The 18,054-nt window shown below is 43.0% G+C and overlaps 1 protein-coding gene across 4 annotated transcripts in view; it reads right to left on the reverse strand.

Moving 5' to 3' along the window:
* UEVLD (UEV and lactate/malate dehyrogenase domains) overlaps positions 1-15,360 on the reverse strand; it is a 59,661-nt gene extending 44,301 nt beyond the window's left edge. For 3 of the 4 annotated variants that reach the window (XM_030829510.1, XM_030829508.1, XM_030829511.1), the window contains exons 1-3: positions 15,233-15,360; positions 5,289-5,373; positions 1,933-1,998 (exon numbers count right to left, since the gene is read on the reverse strand). In XM_030829510.1, coding sequence (XP_030685370.1) covers positions 1,933-1,998; positions 5,289-5,373; positions 15,233-15,274 — 193 coding nt within the window. In that variant the 5' untranslated portion in view covers positions 15,275-15,360. The remainder of the gene's footprint in view (positions 1-1,932; positions 1,999-5,288; positions 5,374-15,232) is intronic. The other variant, XM_030829509.1, reaches the window with a different exon arrangement.
* Between the last annotated feature and the right edge of the window lie 2,694 nt (positions 15,361-18,054).

Here is an 18,054-nt window from a genome sequence, read left to right on the forward strand (position 1 = left end):
TCTTTTCAACATCTAACCAAGATAAATTCAGAATACAACTTAAGGGGAACAGGTCTGAGTAAAATCCTCTACGAAGCCAGGAAACAGTCTGAAGGCTTGGCAGGGAAAAGCAAGGAAAGAAAAGAAAAATCAACTCTATGCCTGTTCTGCCTACCTCACTGCAATCTCTGCATGGATCCCCTGGCTAGCTGCATTTGTCTCCATCCATTCACCTAGGCATAAAAACAAAATGAATTCCTACACATTTCCTGAGTGCCTGCTATTGCAAAAGGAGGTATCATGGTGGGACATACACAGAAGCAGAACAAAACATGACTGCATCTCTAGCAACAAGTCATGACTGGGGGTGGGGAGTGGGGAATTAAGGGGGTTTGTGATAATCCAGGAGCTACCACAAAGAAGCACCTACTTTAAAAGAAGTCCCCCCAAATGCAGCTTCCTAGTGTCTTTTGGGCAATGTATTCTCATTGTACAATGCTGAACTCTTTTTAAGAGATCAAAGTACGCTGTTCTCTCCCTATTTGGTTTCCAGATCTTTCTCAGCCCCCTTTTCAGTGTATCTTCTGTTTCAAATGCCCCAGTAAGCCACTTATTCCTAAGCCCTTCAGTCAATAATCAAACTAACTCAACTATTCAACAAATACCAAAAATGTCCTTTAAGCACATAACTGTGTATTAGTGATTATGGATGTTATTCTTCCTGGGATTATTTGCATTTCAAAAGAACAGTGAACTTTTTTTTTATTGAGACTGAGTCTCACTCTGTCACCCAGGCTGGAGTGCAGTGGCACAATCTCAGCTCACTGCAACCTCCGTCTCCCAAGTTCAAGAGATTCCCCTGCCTCAGCCTTCTGAGTAGCTGGGATTACAGGCGCGTGCCATCAGGCCTAATTTTTGTATTTTTAGTAGAGATGGGATTTCACCATGTTGGCCGGGCTGGTCTTGAACTCCTGACCTCAAGTGATCTGCCCATCTAGGCCTCCCAAAGTGCTGGGATTACAGGCATGAGCCACCACACCTGGCAAGAACAGTGAATTTCTAATGGTGAAATTTCAGGCACCACTTCAAATAAATATTTGGAAACAAAGATTCACTGGTGTTCTTAAAATCATACTATATATAAGTAACCTCTTGTGATTCTTATCTGAAAGGTTAGTCCTTGATGAACACAGGAGAAGTAGGTCTGGAAAAATGGGAAGAGTTAAGTATAAGAAAAGTCAGTGATTTGTTTTCCTTTATTTTTGGGCAAACACTTAGCTATTCTAAACTGCTAGGTCACTCTAAAATGTGTTCCTTTCTTTGGGCTTTAATGGCCTCTGTGTTGTAAAATTTTCTTGTCGGAGTCTGAGTTTCAGGCTAACACTAGCTGTGTGATCTTAGGTAAATCAGACCAGGCTAAGATTCGGTTTCACCTATGGAATGGAGATAATGCTATATCACATAGAGAGGAAAGGAGGGGAACAAAATATAGATGTAATGAAGAAAAAAGTAACTCTCCCCAAGGGCAGGCCTATGTCTGTCTTGCTTTCCTTTGTACCCTGGAGCCTTCCAGAGTAGCAGTATTAGGGAGTTTGTGATAATCCAGGAGCTACCACAAAGAAGCACCTACTTTGAAAGAAGTTCCCCCAAATGCAGCTTCCTAGTGTCTTTTGGGCAATGTATTCTCATTATACAATGCTGAACTCTTTTTAAGAGATCAAAGTTACGCTATTCTATTTGATTTATCTAGTTGACAGTAAGTATTTGTTGAATTGAACTGAACTTGTTGAGATTAATATAGGCCTTCCTTGACTGGAACAGATCCAGTAAGGTTCTGTATAGGTCATATATCTGTAACAATACTTTAAGAATGTTATGGCATAAACAAATTTAAGTTATTAAATGAACTGCTCTTTTAGAAAACTCACACATTTTTTCAACTTCCACACTTACCCTGATACATCACAGGAATTGTGCCAGTAAAATTCAGCAGGTCTTTCTGAGAACTATCTTTAAAAACTAGAAGAAAAAAAAAAGTTCCAAAATGTGCAACAGAAACAGAAAGAACTGTAGTAAAGTATGTAAGTGTGCACATGTGTGTGCTCATGAATACACACACAAATACACACACAATCTCTAAACATAATCTAGGAATCAGTAAATCTGTCAACAAGAGGAAATGACTAGATGTTGTTTACTTAGAAAGCAGTAAGGGTAGCTGAAAGAATACAGGACTTTGCTACTGAAACCCCAAGTTCTAGGGCCACCTTCCCCACTTAGAGGAATATGACTTTTGGTGACTTTAATCATCTTTGATCTTCAGTTTTATCATCTATAAAATAAAGATAATAAGACTGCCTTACGAAGTTGTTGTAAGGATCAAATGAGAGAATTTGAAAACTTTTAAGAAGTACTATAATATGTGGGGTCATTATTAAGTAATTGTCACATGTCAGTTGCAAAGCAGTTCCACTCCTCTCACCTCGGTGTCAACACCTACCTCCACTACGCCCCCTGTCAGCAGGAAGAAGCCAGAGTGATCGACGGCCTTTTCCCATTTTCATTAGCCAACACCTTAAGATTAAGGTGTTTTAAAAATCCAAAGGGAGGGGTTGAAATTGCCTTTGCAAAATTATGACTGAGACAGCGAAAAAGATCTAACCTAACCAACTCCGTCTTCCTTCTAACCTTTAAGCTGTCCTTGTTCCTTCCTGGGCATAGGCTGAACTCACTTTGGGAAGAACTTAATTTATAATTTATAGTTTAAAACAAAGACAATAACAGCCCTTTCCCAAAACAAACTTCCTTCTTGCCTGGGGACTAGACTGCCTTTGTAAGACTAACAAATTAGGCACAAAATTAAAAATTATGGTTTACGGCCGGGCGCGGTGGCTCACACCTGTAATCCCAGCACTTTGGGAGACTGAGGCAGGTAGATTACTTGAGGTCAGAAGTTCAAGACCAGCTTGGGCAACATGATGAAACCCCATCTCTATCAGCCGGGTGTGGTGGTTCCCAGCTACTCAGGAGGCTGAGGCAGGAGAATAACTTGAAGCCAGGAGGCAGAGGTTGCAGTGAGCCAAGATCACACCACTGTACTCCAGCCTGGGCAACAGAGCGAGACTCCATCTCAAAAAAATAAATAATAAAGTAAAATAAAATAAAAATTATGGTTTAGTAATCATGCACCTGGAGGCTTACAAGATTCTGGTCCTCCCTAAACTGCTCCTAAGATCAGTGCTTGAGATATTTTGCAGGCCCTACACTTGATGGATCAGCTGGCACCACCCAGATTGATAAACTGGCTGATCTGATCTTGTGGCCCCAACCCGGGAAGTGACCTAGAGCAAGAGGACAACTTCAACTTCCCATGATTTCATCTTCTACCTAACCAATCAGCACTCCTGGCTCACTGGCTTCCCCCTACCCACCAAGCTGTCATTAAAAACTGTTCTCACAATGCTCGGGGCGACTGATTTGAGTAACAGTAAAATTCCAGGTCTGGCACAGTGGCTCATGCCTGTAACCCTAGCACTTTGGGAGGCCAAGGTGGATGGATCACTTGAGGTCAGGAGTTCGAGACCAGCCTGGCCAACATGGTGAAACCTCATCTCTACTAAAAATACAAAAATTAGCAGGGCATGGTGGCATGCACCTGTAGTTCCAGCTACTGGAGAGACTGACGCACGAGAATTGCTTGAACCCGGGAGGGGGAGGTTGCAGTGAGCTGAGATCGTGCCACTGCACTTCAGCCTGGGCAACAGGCAGTGACTACGTCTCAACAAACAAACCAACCAACCAACCTCCGGTCTCCTGCTAAAACAAACCAAAAACAAACAAAAAAACAAACAAAAAAACATTATCACATGTAACAAAATCAGTTATAGTCACTTTTAGAATCAGAAGAAAAAGTGCCAGCATTGCTTTCTAAAGCAACCTGTTAGATCAGTACTTACCTTCTTTGGTTTCTCCAATTCCATTATTCTCAACCTTTTTTCAACATTCATATCTCTGAAATTTCAACTTTCCCATCAATAACTGGGACACACTGATAGAGAATCAATGTCCTAATCTCAGGATTGAGTACAGGAAACACTATCTCTGGTTTCAAACAATCAAACTACCTTGGAGGAGGGCCTTTGGGCCCTCATGAATGAGATTAGTATCTTCATAAAAGAGCCCATGGCCGGGCACAGTGGCTCACGCCTGTAATCCCAGCACTTTGGGAGGCCGAGGTGGATGTATCAATTGAGGTCAGGAATTCGAGACCAGACTGGCCAACATGGTGAAACCCCATCTCTACTAAAAATACAAGAAAATTAGCCGGGCATGGTGGTGGGTGCCTGTAATCCCAGCTACTTGGAAGGCTGAGGCAGGAGAATCGCTTGAACATAGGAGGCAGAGGTTGTAGTGAGCCGAGATCGTGCCACTGCACTCCAGCCTGGGTGACAGAGCAAGACTCCGTCTCAAAAAAAAAAGAAAGATAAAGATAATAAAGTAAAATATTTCTTAGAAAACCAAATTCTTACTATTCAGTGAACAGGATAACTAAAACTGTTAATAATTTAGAATCAACCATATATATATGATAGGCTGAATAAAGGTCCTCTAAAGATGTCCATATCCAACCCTTGGAACCTGTGAATATGTCACCTTACTTGGCAAAGGGATTTTTTAGATGTGATTAGTGACTCTGATCACTTGGCTAGCCTTAAAAGAATTAAGGAGTCTGAGATGAAGAAATTATCCTGTATTACTGGGGTGGGTCTAATCTAATCACATTGGTCCTTAAAAGCAGAGAATCTTTCCCAGCTGTGGTCAGAGGGTGATTTGACTATAGAAGAATGGTTAGAGACATGCAATACTGCTGGCTTTGAAGATGGAGAAAGGAGACCAAGAGCCCAGGAATGTGGGTGACCTCTAGAAACTGAAAAAGGCAAGGAAACATTATCTCCCAGAGCCTCCAGAAACAAAGGCAGTTGACACCTGGATATTAGCCAAGTCAAACCTGTAGGTCACTTTCTAAGCTATAGAAATTTGTGTTGGACTTCTTGCCTACAGAATTATAACACAGTAAACGTGTTTTTTAAAGCCACTAAGTTTGTGGTAGTTTGTTACAGCAGCAGTAGAAAACTACTACAAGATATAATGTATTAATTTAAGCTTTCTCAGAAATTGCAGGTCATAAAGTATAGCTGAAAATCAGAGGATAAAAGAGAAAAAGAGAAATTACAACTTTGCAGCTCTTTAGGACCAAAAATTAGTAGTTCAAATAATGCAGCATTTAAACTAGAGGATATGATTCTTACCATAGGTGTCCATGGAATATTTGAAATGTGGGAAAAATACATTTACATTCTTTAGTTCTTCCACAGTTAGGTCCCTGAACTTGTACTGAAAAGACAAAAATAAGCATGGAGTAAGAATAAAGCTATAAGCAAAAGAACAATTGCAGTTAACTTTATTTTTTTGAGATGGAGTCTCACTCTGTTGCCCAGGCTGGAATGCAGTGGCGGGATCTCAGCTCACTGCAACCTCTGTCTCCTGAGTTTAAGTGATTCTCTTGCCTCAGCCTCCTGAGTTGCTGGGATTACAGGCGCATGCCACCATGCCTGGCTAATTTTTTGTATTTTTAGTAGAGGCAGGGTTTCGCCATGTTGGTCAGGCTGGTCTCGAACTCCTGACCTCGTGATCTGCCTGCCTCGGCCTCCCAAAGTGCTGTGGTTACAGGCGTGAGCCACCACGCCCGGCCTGCAGTTAATATTTAATTGACAATTTACCGTGTGGTAGGCCCTGAGCTCTGCAAACAAGAATGGTATTTGATTTAATCTTTTTAACAACAACCCTACCATGTAGGTAGGGCTTTACAACTGCTCTATAGGAGCAGGAGAAGAAAATGAAAGCTAGAGAATCAAAGTAACTTGCCAAGTCATACAGCAAGTTAAATAGTGAAGCCCAAGCTCAAATCCAGGACCAGAGTCTTTAATCTCTAAATCAAACTGCCTCCAAATACCTCCAGACAGCTTAAAAGATGAGGCAGAATGAATCACCCCTCTCACCACTATGCAGGATCCAACCGTCTTTTTGGTATGGCTCATTCACTTGAGACACCTCGACTTTCCCCTCCCACTTTCCTGGCACTGCATCCTGGGTTTCAAATGAAAAACAAAAGCATGCGAGGTTTTGTAGTCAGGTGTGTGAACTGCCTCTTCATTTATCCAGATGTCTTCTCAGAGATACTGACTTGGTTGTCTTGTGGGCAAAATCATTTAAATTCTTTAAGCTTATTTTCTCATCCACAAAAATAAATAATACTTACCTCTTACCCTAGTGGTTAGGTTTAAGTGAAAGAAAGTAAGTATATTAAGAGCTTACCATTCTGAAAATGGATTTGAGACAACAATTTCTTTTACAATGGCATCAAAAAGAATAAAATACTTAGGAATAAATTTAACAAGGTACAAAACTTAGACTCTGAAAACTATAGAACATTGTTGAAAAAAATAAAATAGACCAAAGTGAATGGAAAGCATCCCTTGTTCATGGACTTGAAGATAGTATTGTTAAGATGGCAATTTTCCTCAACAGATTCAACACAATCCCTATCAAAATCCCAGCTGGCTTTTTTTTTTTTTTTTTGGCAAAGATTTACAGACTCTAAAATTCATTTGGAAATTCAAGGGACCCAGAATAGCCAAAACGATCAGGAAAAAGAACAAAACAGCTGTTGGATTCATACTATAATCAAAAGACAGGCTATCATCAAAAGGAGAAGATAACAAGTGTTTGAGAGGATGTAAAGAAATCAGAACTCTCACACATAACACCACTGCCAGTGGCAAAATGATGCAGCTACTTTGGGAAACAGCCTGGTAGTTCTTCAAAAGACTAAACACAGAGTCAGGGTTACCACATGACTAAGCAATTCCACTTCTAGGTATACACCCAAGAAAAATGAAAACAGGTATCTACACAAAAACTTGTATACAATTGTTCATAGCAGCATTATTAATAATAGCCAAAAAGTGAAAACAATTCAAATGTCCATTAACTAATGAATGAATAAAATGTGGCATATCCATAAAATGAAATTTCAACCGCAGAAAGGAATAAAGTACTAATATATGCTACAACATGGATGAACCTTAAAAATACTATGCTAAGTGAAAGAAACTAGACACAGGCAGTGGCTGCCTCTGGTCTTGGCCAGAGACTGTGCTTCCCAGAAAAAAAAAAAAAAGAAAAAGTAAAAATAAAAGAAATGAGACACAAAGGCTACATATTTTATGATTCCATGTATATGCAATATCTCGAACTGGCAAATACATAGATACACAAAGTGGACTAGTGGATACCTAGGATTGTGGGAGTTTGGGAGAAAATGGAAGAGGATTGCTAGTGGATCCTGTTTCCTCTCTCAGAGCCTTAAGTTGTTCACCTGCAAAAAAGATATAGCTCGCTGGGCGCGGTGGCTCACGCCTGTAATCCCAGCACTTTGGGAGGCTAAGGTGGGTGGATCACCTGAGGTCAGGAGTTTGAGACTAGCCTGACCAACATGGCGAAACCCCATCTCTACTAAAAATACAAAACTAGCCAGGCATGGTGGCAGGCACCTATAATCCCAGCTACTTGTGAGGCTGAGGCAGGAGAATCGCTTAAACCCGGGAGGCGGAGGTTGCAGTGAGCCAAGATCGTGCCATTGCACTCCAGCCTGGCAACAAGAGCGAGACTCAGTCTCAAAAAAAAAAAAAAAAAAGATATAGCTCTACTGCCTACAAACTTCAACAGCTGTGTATGAAGGTCTTACAATTAACATATGTAAAAGTGAGATAATAAAATATGTATACAATAGTAAGTACAGGCAGGAAACTACAAATTGACACAAAGAACATCTAAGTTACAGAAAGGCCTCTGGAGAAGCTGAATCTACATTTCAGCCTAGAGTCTAGAACGGTATAGAAAATTAGTGGTTAAGCCAGGCATGGTGGCTCACGCCTGTAATCCCAGCACATTGGGAGGCCAAGGCAGGCAAATCACTTGGGGTCAGGAGTTCGAGAACAGACAGGCCAACATGGTGAAATCCCGTCTCGACTAAAAATACAAAAATTAGCCAGGCATGCTGGCATGCACCTGTAATCCCAGCTACTCAGGAGACTGACGCAGGAGAATCACTTGAACCCGGGAGGCAGAGGTTGCAATGAGCTGGGATCACCTCACTGCACTCTAGCGACAGAGCGAGACTCTGTCTCAAAAAAAAAAAAAAGAAAATTAGGGGGAAAAGGGAAGGTCATTCTAAGATGGGGAAGAATTTGCTAGAAGAGAAGTCTGATTATAAACAACTTGAGAGCAGGAATCGTCTTTCATTCATTGTTCTAGCTCTTCATAGTACTTAGTACAGGGTGTGCCTTTGATAGAATTATGTTTTTTGTATAGGAGTTAGCAAATAGGCAGATTTATATGAGTAGAGTAGACATAGAAAGTAATTATGATCCACAGCACTGAGCATCAAAACTAAGAAATGATCAGTATTAACTAAAACAGACTTGTTTAGTCTGTTGGGCAAAGTGAGTCCTAGATTCAGTGCCCATGATTCAGTGTAAACAAAACTGAATGAAGTCACCTCAACTCCAAACACTACACAAATGTACAAAAGGCTGCACTGTTGTCACCTGGAATATACATATTATCAACAAATATAATTTATGTTTCATTTTCCACTATTTTTTACATCCTTAAAATCACTGGAGAACATGATTATTAATAGCTATATAAGGCTACACTAGAATTGATTTAATTGCAAAAGTGCTACACAATTTTCTCAAAGGCAGCAAAAGCACTCTTCTCAGGACTTAAAAACCCAAATGTTACTATTAGTTAAATATTTCATTTGCTGTTTTGTTTTGACACCCACCACCCACCCCCGGGTCCTGGCCAAAAGGACCTATTTTATCTGTCCCAAGGAAAATAATAACTTTTTTTTTTTTTTTTTGAGACAGGGTCTCACTATGTCACCCAGGCTGGAGTGCAGTGGCACAATCAGGTGCGTGCCACCATGCCTGGATAACTCTTTGGTATTTTTCGTAGAGATGGGTTTCACCACGTTGCCGAGGCTGGTCTTGAACTCCTGGGCTCGAGGGATCCACCTGCTTCACCCTCCCAAAGTGCTGGGATTACAGGTGTGAGCCACCACACCCAGCCTTATTTTTACTACATATTAAACAGTGTATCTTCTTACTGTAATATTAAGACAGATTCCATACTGGTCCTCACCACTAAAAATTCTGCATAACATTCTCTAAAGAAATGTGTCTCAAGCAGTGCCATGTGTTTAAAGGATACAAGTACTTCACTAAAGAAGAAAGTGGCCCAAGACATTCTAAAAGTAATACAATTACATGGTTATAAAAATTAGTAAGACTGAAAAATTGAGTTTAATAAAATTTTAAATTTGCCTGCTGCACTACAGTGTATTTATTCAGAAGACTGATATTTCTTTTTTCTTTTTTTTGAGAGGCAGTCTCACCCTGTCACCCAGGTTAGAGTGCAATGGTGTGATCTCAGCTCACTATAAACTCCACTTCCCAGGTTCAAGCAATTCTCCTGCCTCAGCCTCCCGAGTAGCTGGGATTATAGATGCGCACCACCACACCTGACTGATTTTTTGTAACTTTAGTAGAAACGGTGTTTCACCAAGTTGGCCAGGCTGGTCTTGAACTCCTGAGCTTAAGTTATCCACCTGCCTCAGCCTCCCAAAGTGCTTGGATTACAGGCGTGAGCCATCGTGCCCAGCTTTTTTTTTTTTTTGACGGAGTTTCACTCTTGTTGCCCAGGCTGGAGTGCAGTGGCGCTATCTTGGCTCACTGCAACCTCCGCCTCCCGGGTTCAAGCAATTCTCCTGCCTGAGCCTCCCAAATAGCTGGGATTACAGGCACCCGCCACCACGTCTGGCTTTTTTGTATTTTTAGTGGAGATGGAGTTTCATCGTGTTGGCCAGGCTGGTCTCGAACTCTTGACCTCAGATGATCCACCTGCCTCGGCCTCCCAAAGTGCTGGGATTACAGGCGTGAGCCACCACGCTTGGCCTAGAAGACTGATATTTCAAGAGTATTCTTATATGACTTTGCTCAAATGTAGGACACACTGAGGAATAATAATACTTTGTAGTATCACTTATTAAAAGAAATTTTTAGCAGGAAGGAATCTTATAGATCAAATCCAGTATTACTTTTTTTTCTTTTTTTTTTTTTTGAGACAGAGTTTCACTCTTGTTGCACAGGCTGGAGTGCAATGGTGCAATCTCAGCTCACCGCAACCTCCACCTCCCAGGTTCAAGCGATTCTCCTGCCTCAGCCTCCCGAGTAGCTGGGATTACAGGCATGTGCCACTACACCCGGCTAATTTTGTATTTTTAGTAGAGATGAGGTTTCTCCATGTTGGTCAGGCTGGTCTTGAACTCCTGACCTCAGGTGATCCACCCACCTCAGCCTCCCAAAGTGTTGAGATTACAGGTGTGAGCCACCACAGTATTACCACTTTTTGAGTGAGCAAATCTAGGTTAAGTTGCCTCTCCAAGGTAACTTAGCTGGAGGAGCAGAAAATAGGTATTAGGGAACTAGGTAATTTCTCTAAATGTAACACTTAATATAAACGAAGGAATATACTTATGTGGCTGGGCATGGTGGCTCACATCTGTAATCCCAGCCTTTTGGACAGTCAAGGACAAAGGATCACTTGAGACCAGTAGTTTGAGACCAGCCTGGGCAACACAGCAAGACACTGTCTCTACAAAAATAAAAACAAAAATTGGCCAGATGTGATGATGTTGCCTGTGGTCCTAGCTACCTCCAGAGGCTGAGGCAGGAGGATCACTTGAGCCCAAGAGTTTGAGGCTGCAGTAAGCTATGATGGTACCACTGCACTCCAGCCTGGGAGACGGAGCAAGACTCTGTCTCTTTAAAAAAAAAAAAAAAGCACATACTTTTTGCAGAATAATAAGTACTGGTGAATTGACCCACCCACTTATGATACAGAACTCTCTGACAAAGCTTTCTGCCATAATGGAAATAATCCATACATACATTGTCCAATATGATAGCCACAAACCACGTGGCTACTAACAATTGAAATGTGATTAGTGATTTTATTCCTGTTTTTAAAAAATTTTTATTTATATCTTTTGCCCAATTATCTATTTACTTTTTTGTTTGTTTTGTTTTGTTTTTGAGACGGAGTCTCGCTCTGTTGCCCAGGCTGGAGTGCAGTGGCACGATCTCAGCTCACCACAACCTCCACCTCCTAGGTTCAAGCGATTCTCCTGTCTCAGCCTCCCGAGTAGCTGAGACTACAGGCACATGCCACGATGCCCGGCTAATTTTTGTAATTTTAGTAGAGACAGGGTTTCACTATGTTGGCCAGGCTGGTCTCGAATTCCTGACCTCGTGATCTGCCCGCCTCGGCCTCCCAAAGTGCTGGGATTACAGGTGTGTGCCACCATGCCCGGCCTATTTATTGGTTTTAATATTGATTTGTAGGCATGCTTTATATATTTTAGATACCAATACTTTGTCAGTTATGTGTGCTACAGATAGCTTCTCTAAGTTTGTATCTTGCCTCTTCACTTTCTTTAATTTTCTTTTTAAAAAAATTGAGATAGGGTCTTGCCATATTGTTCAGGCTTGTCTCAAACTCCTGGACTCAACAGATCTGCTTGTCTTGGCCTCCCAAAGTGCTGAGATTACAGGTGTGAGCCACCACACCTGGCTGCCTCTTCACTTTCTTCATGGTGTCTTCTGTTCCTAATTTTAATATAGTTGAATTTGTCTCTTATTTGTGTATTATTTTAAAACGGTTTGCATATTCTGAGCCTATAACATTTATCTTTTTAGGTTTTAAAGTTGTCTTTTACATTTAGGTCTTTAATCCACGGGAAATTTTTATGTTTGGCGTAAGGTAGGGATACAAGGTACAATTTCATTTTTCCCATGTGGATATTCACTTGTCTCTCCATTCTCCTTTCGCCAGTTATCTGCAATGCCTTCTGTTTTATAATGCATTTCCAAACATGTGTGACTACAATTCTAAGCCCTTTAGTCTGTTTCACTGGTTAGTCTATTCCACACCAATGCCACACTAAATTTTACTTGCCATAGTACTGATATTTGGTAGAGCAAGTCCTCAAATCTATCATCTATTCTTTATTATTATTATTATTTTTTTGAGACAGAGTATTGCTCTGTGGCTCAGGCTGGGGTGCAATGGCACATTCTCAGCTCACTGCAACCTCTGCCTCCTGGGTTCAAGTGATTCTCCTGCCTCAGCCTTCCAAGTAGCTGGGGTTACAGGTGCCTACCACCATGCCCAGTTTTTATATTTTTTAGTAGAGACGAGATTTCACCATGTTGGCCAGGCTGGTCTCAAACTCCTGACCTCAAGTGATCCACCCACCTCGGCCTCCCAAAGTGCTGGGATTACAGGCGTGAGCCACTGTACCTGGCCCTCATATCTATTTTTTTTTCCATAATAATGTCAAGGTTATCCTTGGCCTTCTGCTCTTCTAAATGAATTTTAGAATCAGTTTGAAGTTTCCAAGAAATGCATTGACCCTATAGATCAATTTGGGGAGAACTGACAATCTTCACATCTATGAAATTGGGATACCTATTTAATAAGATTTTTTACTTTCTCCGTAGTTGCTTAATTTTTTAATGTACTCATCACTTCTCCATCGATTTTTTCTACAACAAAATCATTTCTAAGTTTTTAAAATTTTTAAATTCATTTATTTTTTATTTTTTTGAAATGTGGTCTCCCTCTGTTGCCCAGGCCAGAGTGCAGTGGCACGATCTTGGGTCACTGCAACCTCCACCTCCCAGGTTCAAGCGATTCTCCTGCTTCAGCCTCCCGAGTAGCTGGGATTACAGGTGCGTGCCACCACGCGTGGCTTATTTTTTTGTATTTTTAGTAGAGATGGGGTTTCACCATGTTGGACAGGCTGATTTTGAACTCCTGGCCTCAGGTGATCTACCCGCCTCGGTCTCCCAAAGTGTTGGGATTACATGCGTGAGCTACCGCGCCTGGCCTTACATTTATTTCTATTTTTTAGAGACAGGGTCTCGTTCTGTCTCCCAGGCTGGCAAGCAGTGGCACAATCATAGCTCTCTGCATACTCGAACTCCAGGGCTCAAGCTATTCTCCTGCCTCAGCCTCTCAAGTAGCAGGGACTACAGGCATGAGTAACTGTGCCCAGACTAAAATTATTTCTAGATATTAAACAATATTATTTGCATACTGCAATGAATGGTCAGGAAACCTCAAATATTTGTTGGACTGACTTCTTTCTGATTGGTTTCCTTAATTTATACAGCCAACAAATACTTATTAATAATAAGCTACCCCCAGCCTGGCCAATATGATGAAACCTCGTCTCTACTAAAAATACAAAAAAAATTAGCCGGGTGTGGTGGCGGGCGCCTGTAGTCCCAGCTACTCAGGATGCTAAGGCAGGAGAATTGCTTGAACCCAGGAGGTGGAGATTGCAGTGAGCAGAGATCGCGCCACTGCACTTCAGCCTGGGTGACAGAGCAAGACTCCATCTCAAAACAAACAATAATAATAATAATAAGCTATCTATGTGCCAGACTCTATGCTATGCACTGATGGAAAAGAAAAATCCTCTACTATTCTACTCTCACCCTTGAAAAAACCATTGTCTCTCTTCTTTTCCTTCATTCCAGTTCCACCAAAAATATGCTCTATGTTTGAATCTTAACTTGAACAATTGTTCCCATCGGACAATCCATCATCCTCTGCACATTAAAACTTGAATGGTTCTTTTAATTTCATGTGCTCTGAAGAGGAGACAGAAAGGGTAGTAATCCTAAGCATCATGATACTTCTCTTCCTACAAGATCTGCACCTGTCGCAGTAGATAAATTCATTCAAGTCACTTACATAAACAATGTCAATCTTAGGGCTTCAAAACCTCCCACGGGTATGTAAACTGCCCCAACAAGTTAAGAAACAAGTATAATAAAAATGGCATAAACTATGGTTGCTGCATTAGGAAGTCTTAAGAAGCATTAAGAATTATTTAAGGCCGGGTGCGGTGGTTCATACCTGTAATTCCACCACTTTGGGAGGCTCAGGTGGGTGGATCACTTGAGGTCAAGAGTTCGAGACCAGACTGGCCAACATGGTGAAAACCCATCTCTATTAAAATACAAAAATTAGCCAGGCATGGTGGCGCGCGCCTGTAGTCCCAGCTACTTGGGAGGCTGAGACACAAGAATCGGCTTGAACCCGGGAGGTGGAGGTTGCAGTGAGCTGAGATCGCACCACTGCACTCCAGCCTGGGCGACAGAGCAAGACTCTGTCAAAAAACAAAAAACAAACAAACAAAAAACAAAACAGACTGTCAAAAAACAAAAAACAAACAAACAAAAAAACAAACAAAACCACCTTAACTAGGAAACTGGTGAAAACTAGTCTTCTTAACTAGAAAATTGGCGGGGATTCCCTCAGATTGTACACCGGAAACTCAGGCTAGTCAGAAACTCAGGCTTCTCGGAAATATAGGTCAGATTTCTCGGTCGGCCCGCCTACTCCCCAACCTTCCAACATTAAGATCTCTCCAGGGCCTTCAAGCTCTGTCTTCGTCCCTAAATCTACTCAGGTCTTTCATTCACTGCACAGTTATTTAGTACCTATGTTGTTGTCAAACATAGTGGCTACAGGAAGGGAATACAAAAGCACAATCTCTGCAGTCAAAGGGGCTCACAGCAAGAGTATGGTTTGTAAATACATAATTACTCCACAATGTGATAATCGATACCTTTGAAAACAGAAGGGTTGATCAATCTTCCAGGGAGTGACTGAGTTGGGTCTTACAAAGGACGAGCTTTGCAATTCAAGAAAAAAGAAAAAAAAGGCAGACCATTTCAGCAGAAAGAAAGAGAGAAAGGCGTGGTTAGGCGTGTGCTGGGGGCTGTTTGAGGTCAGTGAAGCTGGGGGTATGAGGACGGCTCGCACCAGGTGGAGGTTGGGAAACCTCAGAGTTGTGGGAGAAATCAGAATCCAGGTCCCCTCAGCCTCCCTGGGGCCGCTGCCCATAGCCGGTTTCAGACCAGCCGCCCTGGCTCCAAGCCCCACTACAAGCCGGGAAACGCAAAACGGAGGCAACCTGGCCAAAGGCAGAGGAACCCCCCCCGCCCCAAGACCCTGAGGACCCAGACCTGGCCCAGCGGACTGCCCGCACCTTGCCAAGCAGCCGTCTCAGTCCCTCGCAGTCGAACTCCATCTCCAGGCCGGTCCCGAGCCAAGTCCCAGGACCCCAGGCCCTGGACCTTCTTCCGGACTTGCTGCAGGACGGAAGCCGCTGAGGACCAAACTTCCCGGCGGTCCATGGCCCCGCCCCTTCCCAGACTGGAAATTCTACCCGCATTCAACGCCCCGGGCTCAGCCGCGGCTGCGCCGGGAATCCGGGGCCTCTCCTTCGTGACCCCGGAGTGGGCAAGTGACGAGGGCAGAGCCAGAAACGCACTGGCGTCAAGGAAACCACGACCCATCTTCCTGGAAGGAAACTTGGGGACACTTAACGAAGAGAAGACTAGGAAGGACCAGAGTAGAAGCACTAAAGGAGGTAGAAGCAACACGCGGTGTTCTTTTTCTTTTTTGAGACGGAGTCTCGCTCTGTCGCCCAGGCTGGAGTGCAGTGGCGCAGTCTCGGCTCACTGCAAGCTCCGTCTCCCAGGTTCACGCCATTCTCCTGCCTCAGCCTCTCCGAGTAGCTGGGACTACAGGCGCCCGCCACCACGCCCGGCTAATTTTTTGTATTTTTAGTAGAGACGGGGTTTCACCGTGGTCTCGATCTCCTGACCTCGTGATCCGCCCGCCTCGGCCTCCCAAAGTGCTGGGATTACAAGCGTGAGCCACCGCGCCCGGCCTAACACGCGGTATTCTTGAAGAGTTTCCAGACAGATATATTAAATTCCACAGTGTATCAGAAAAAAGCAAGACCGAAAATTTGCAGTTGAATTTAGGAAGGAGGCGGTAATGGAACTTCAGAAGCAAAATTTCAGGGAATAGAAAGGAAAAACAAAGTCGGAGGAGCCTTGCCGGAGAAGCGGAGATAGGACAGCCCCAGCATGAGGGTGGCTTAGCACGGGGCGAGGGGTTGCTTTTTTATTTTTTTTAGGGGTGCCATAACAATGTTGGTGGTCAAACAGAGGAGAAATCCAGGTGAACAAATAGTTGGAAAACAAGAGAGGAGGGAGATGGGTGGATAATGTCATCTGGAGAAGGTGGGCGAAGAAGAGATGCAGGATACAGTAATTTTCTGGCGTTGTTTCGTCTCCTTGACCCGTGGCTGACTTACCTGCCCTGTATCCCTGGCTTGAGCCACTGAAGCGAAAAGTCCCAGGAGCTGGATATTGTAATTGTCAAGAGGTTGGGCGTATAGGAGGGAGATTGTATTTATAGGAAGATCTGAAGGGAGTGCTGCCCTGACTCAGGAGAAGAAGCTGAAAAGCTGGAAGGAACATTCATTCAGAAGGTTTTTGTTGAGCATCTACTACTTGCCAGCTATTTTTCCAGGTCTCAGGATACAGCTGTGAACAAAATACACTCAGATAGCTGATGTCTTAAGGGTGTCATTCCTTTATTAGCAAAGAGAGAGCAAAACAATAAATGTAATAAGTAAATTATTCAGCATGTCAGAAGGTTGATTACGTGTTGTGGAGAATAAATTCCTAAAAGGGTAAGGAGATTGGGGGTAGGTCTTACTGAGGGGTGAGGGAGTAAGTGTTATGAATCCAAGTGCAGACAAAGCAGAAGCCTAAGGCATGTGCCCAGGGAGTCTCAACACAGCAAGGAGGCCAGTGTGGCTGGAGTAGAATGAAGTAAGATGGGGGTAGAGACAAGGAGACTAAGTCAGGGAAATAAGAGGGAGGAGCAAGTGGTTTAGAGAAGTGAGTCTTCTAGTGTGAGCCCCAGATCTGCAGCCTCAGGTGCTGGGAGTTGTCAGAAATGCAGATGCTAAGACCTCACCCCTGCTTTATTCAATCACAGGCTCTGGGGTTGGGGATCAGCAGTTCTCTCTTAACAATTCTTCCAGATGATTCTGATGGGTGATCAAGTGCAAGAACCACTGTGGGGCTTTGTAGACAATTGTAAGGACTCTGGCCTGTCCGTGCCCTCCAGCAAGAGACCATCAGGAACACACCTGTGCTTAAACAAGTTGAGTTCATTATTAATAGTTCTTGCAGTGAGGAAGTAGGTGCTGTGGAGAACCATTGGGACAGCTTGGTGAGGGTGAGAGAACCTATTATAGAATTTGGGCGATTTGTGGGAGGGCTCAAGAAAGCCAGGCTTCACTCTGGATTGGGTGCTGTCAGAAAGCAGGGACATTTCTGTGACTAGGTATCTGAATAAGTATTGTCTATAAGATGGACAGACTAGAGTGAGGATAAAGCTATACTTAGTAAAGAAGCAGCAGTCACTCATAATAGCAGAGAAGGACGTTTGGTATTTCATGGCTTGCACAGTGACCTTGCTGTCTTGTCTCTGCTTAGACAAAATTTTGAAATGGCCTTGTTGTGTCTCCCTTTTTTATAGTCTGACTGACCTTGTCTCATGTTGGTGTTCTGTGAGATTATGTCCCACAGAAGAATAACTGGGCCAAGCTGTGAGTATCAGGCCAGCTTCTAACAACCCTGAAGTCTAGCTGTGTCAGACCAGCTCTCAGATGTCAGGGCCTGCCGCTTCGTTTCTCAGGCTTTTAATCTGGGAGAAAGAGAAAGCCACTGGGAGGTTTGGAACAGAACAGTGACATGATCTGACTGAGCTTTAAAAAAATATTAATAACTGTGCGGTGTTGTGAAGAGGCAGTAGTGTCGGGCAAGAGTAGGCCAGAAGACAAGGTAGGAGGAAGATTACAGAGAAAAGTTGATAGAAGGGCTGTTAAGTGCATCTCAGCCAGATCTAACCAACCTTAAAACAGTAGAACTGCCAGGGGCTCCAAGTTCTAATAGGTCCTGCCAGAAATCCATGGTATAAGGAAAAGATACCAGTTAGCAGCAA

The sequence above is a fragment of the Nomascus leucogenys genome, chromosome 15 (genome assembly GCF_006542625.1).
Source record: "Nomascus leucogenys isolate Asia chromosome 15, Asia_NLE_v1, whole genome shotgun sequence".
Lineage (NCBI taxonomy): Eukaryota > Metazoa > Chordata > Mammalia > Primates > Hylobatidae > Nomascus > Nomascus leucogenys.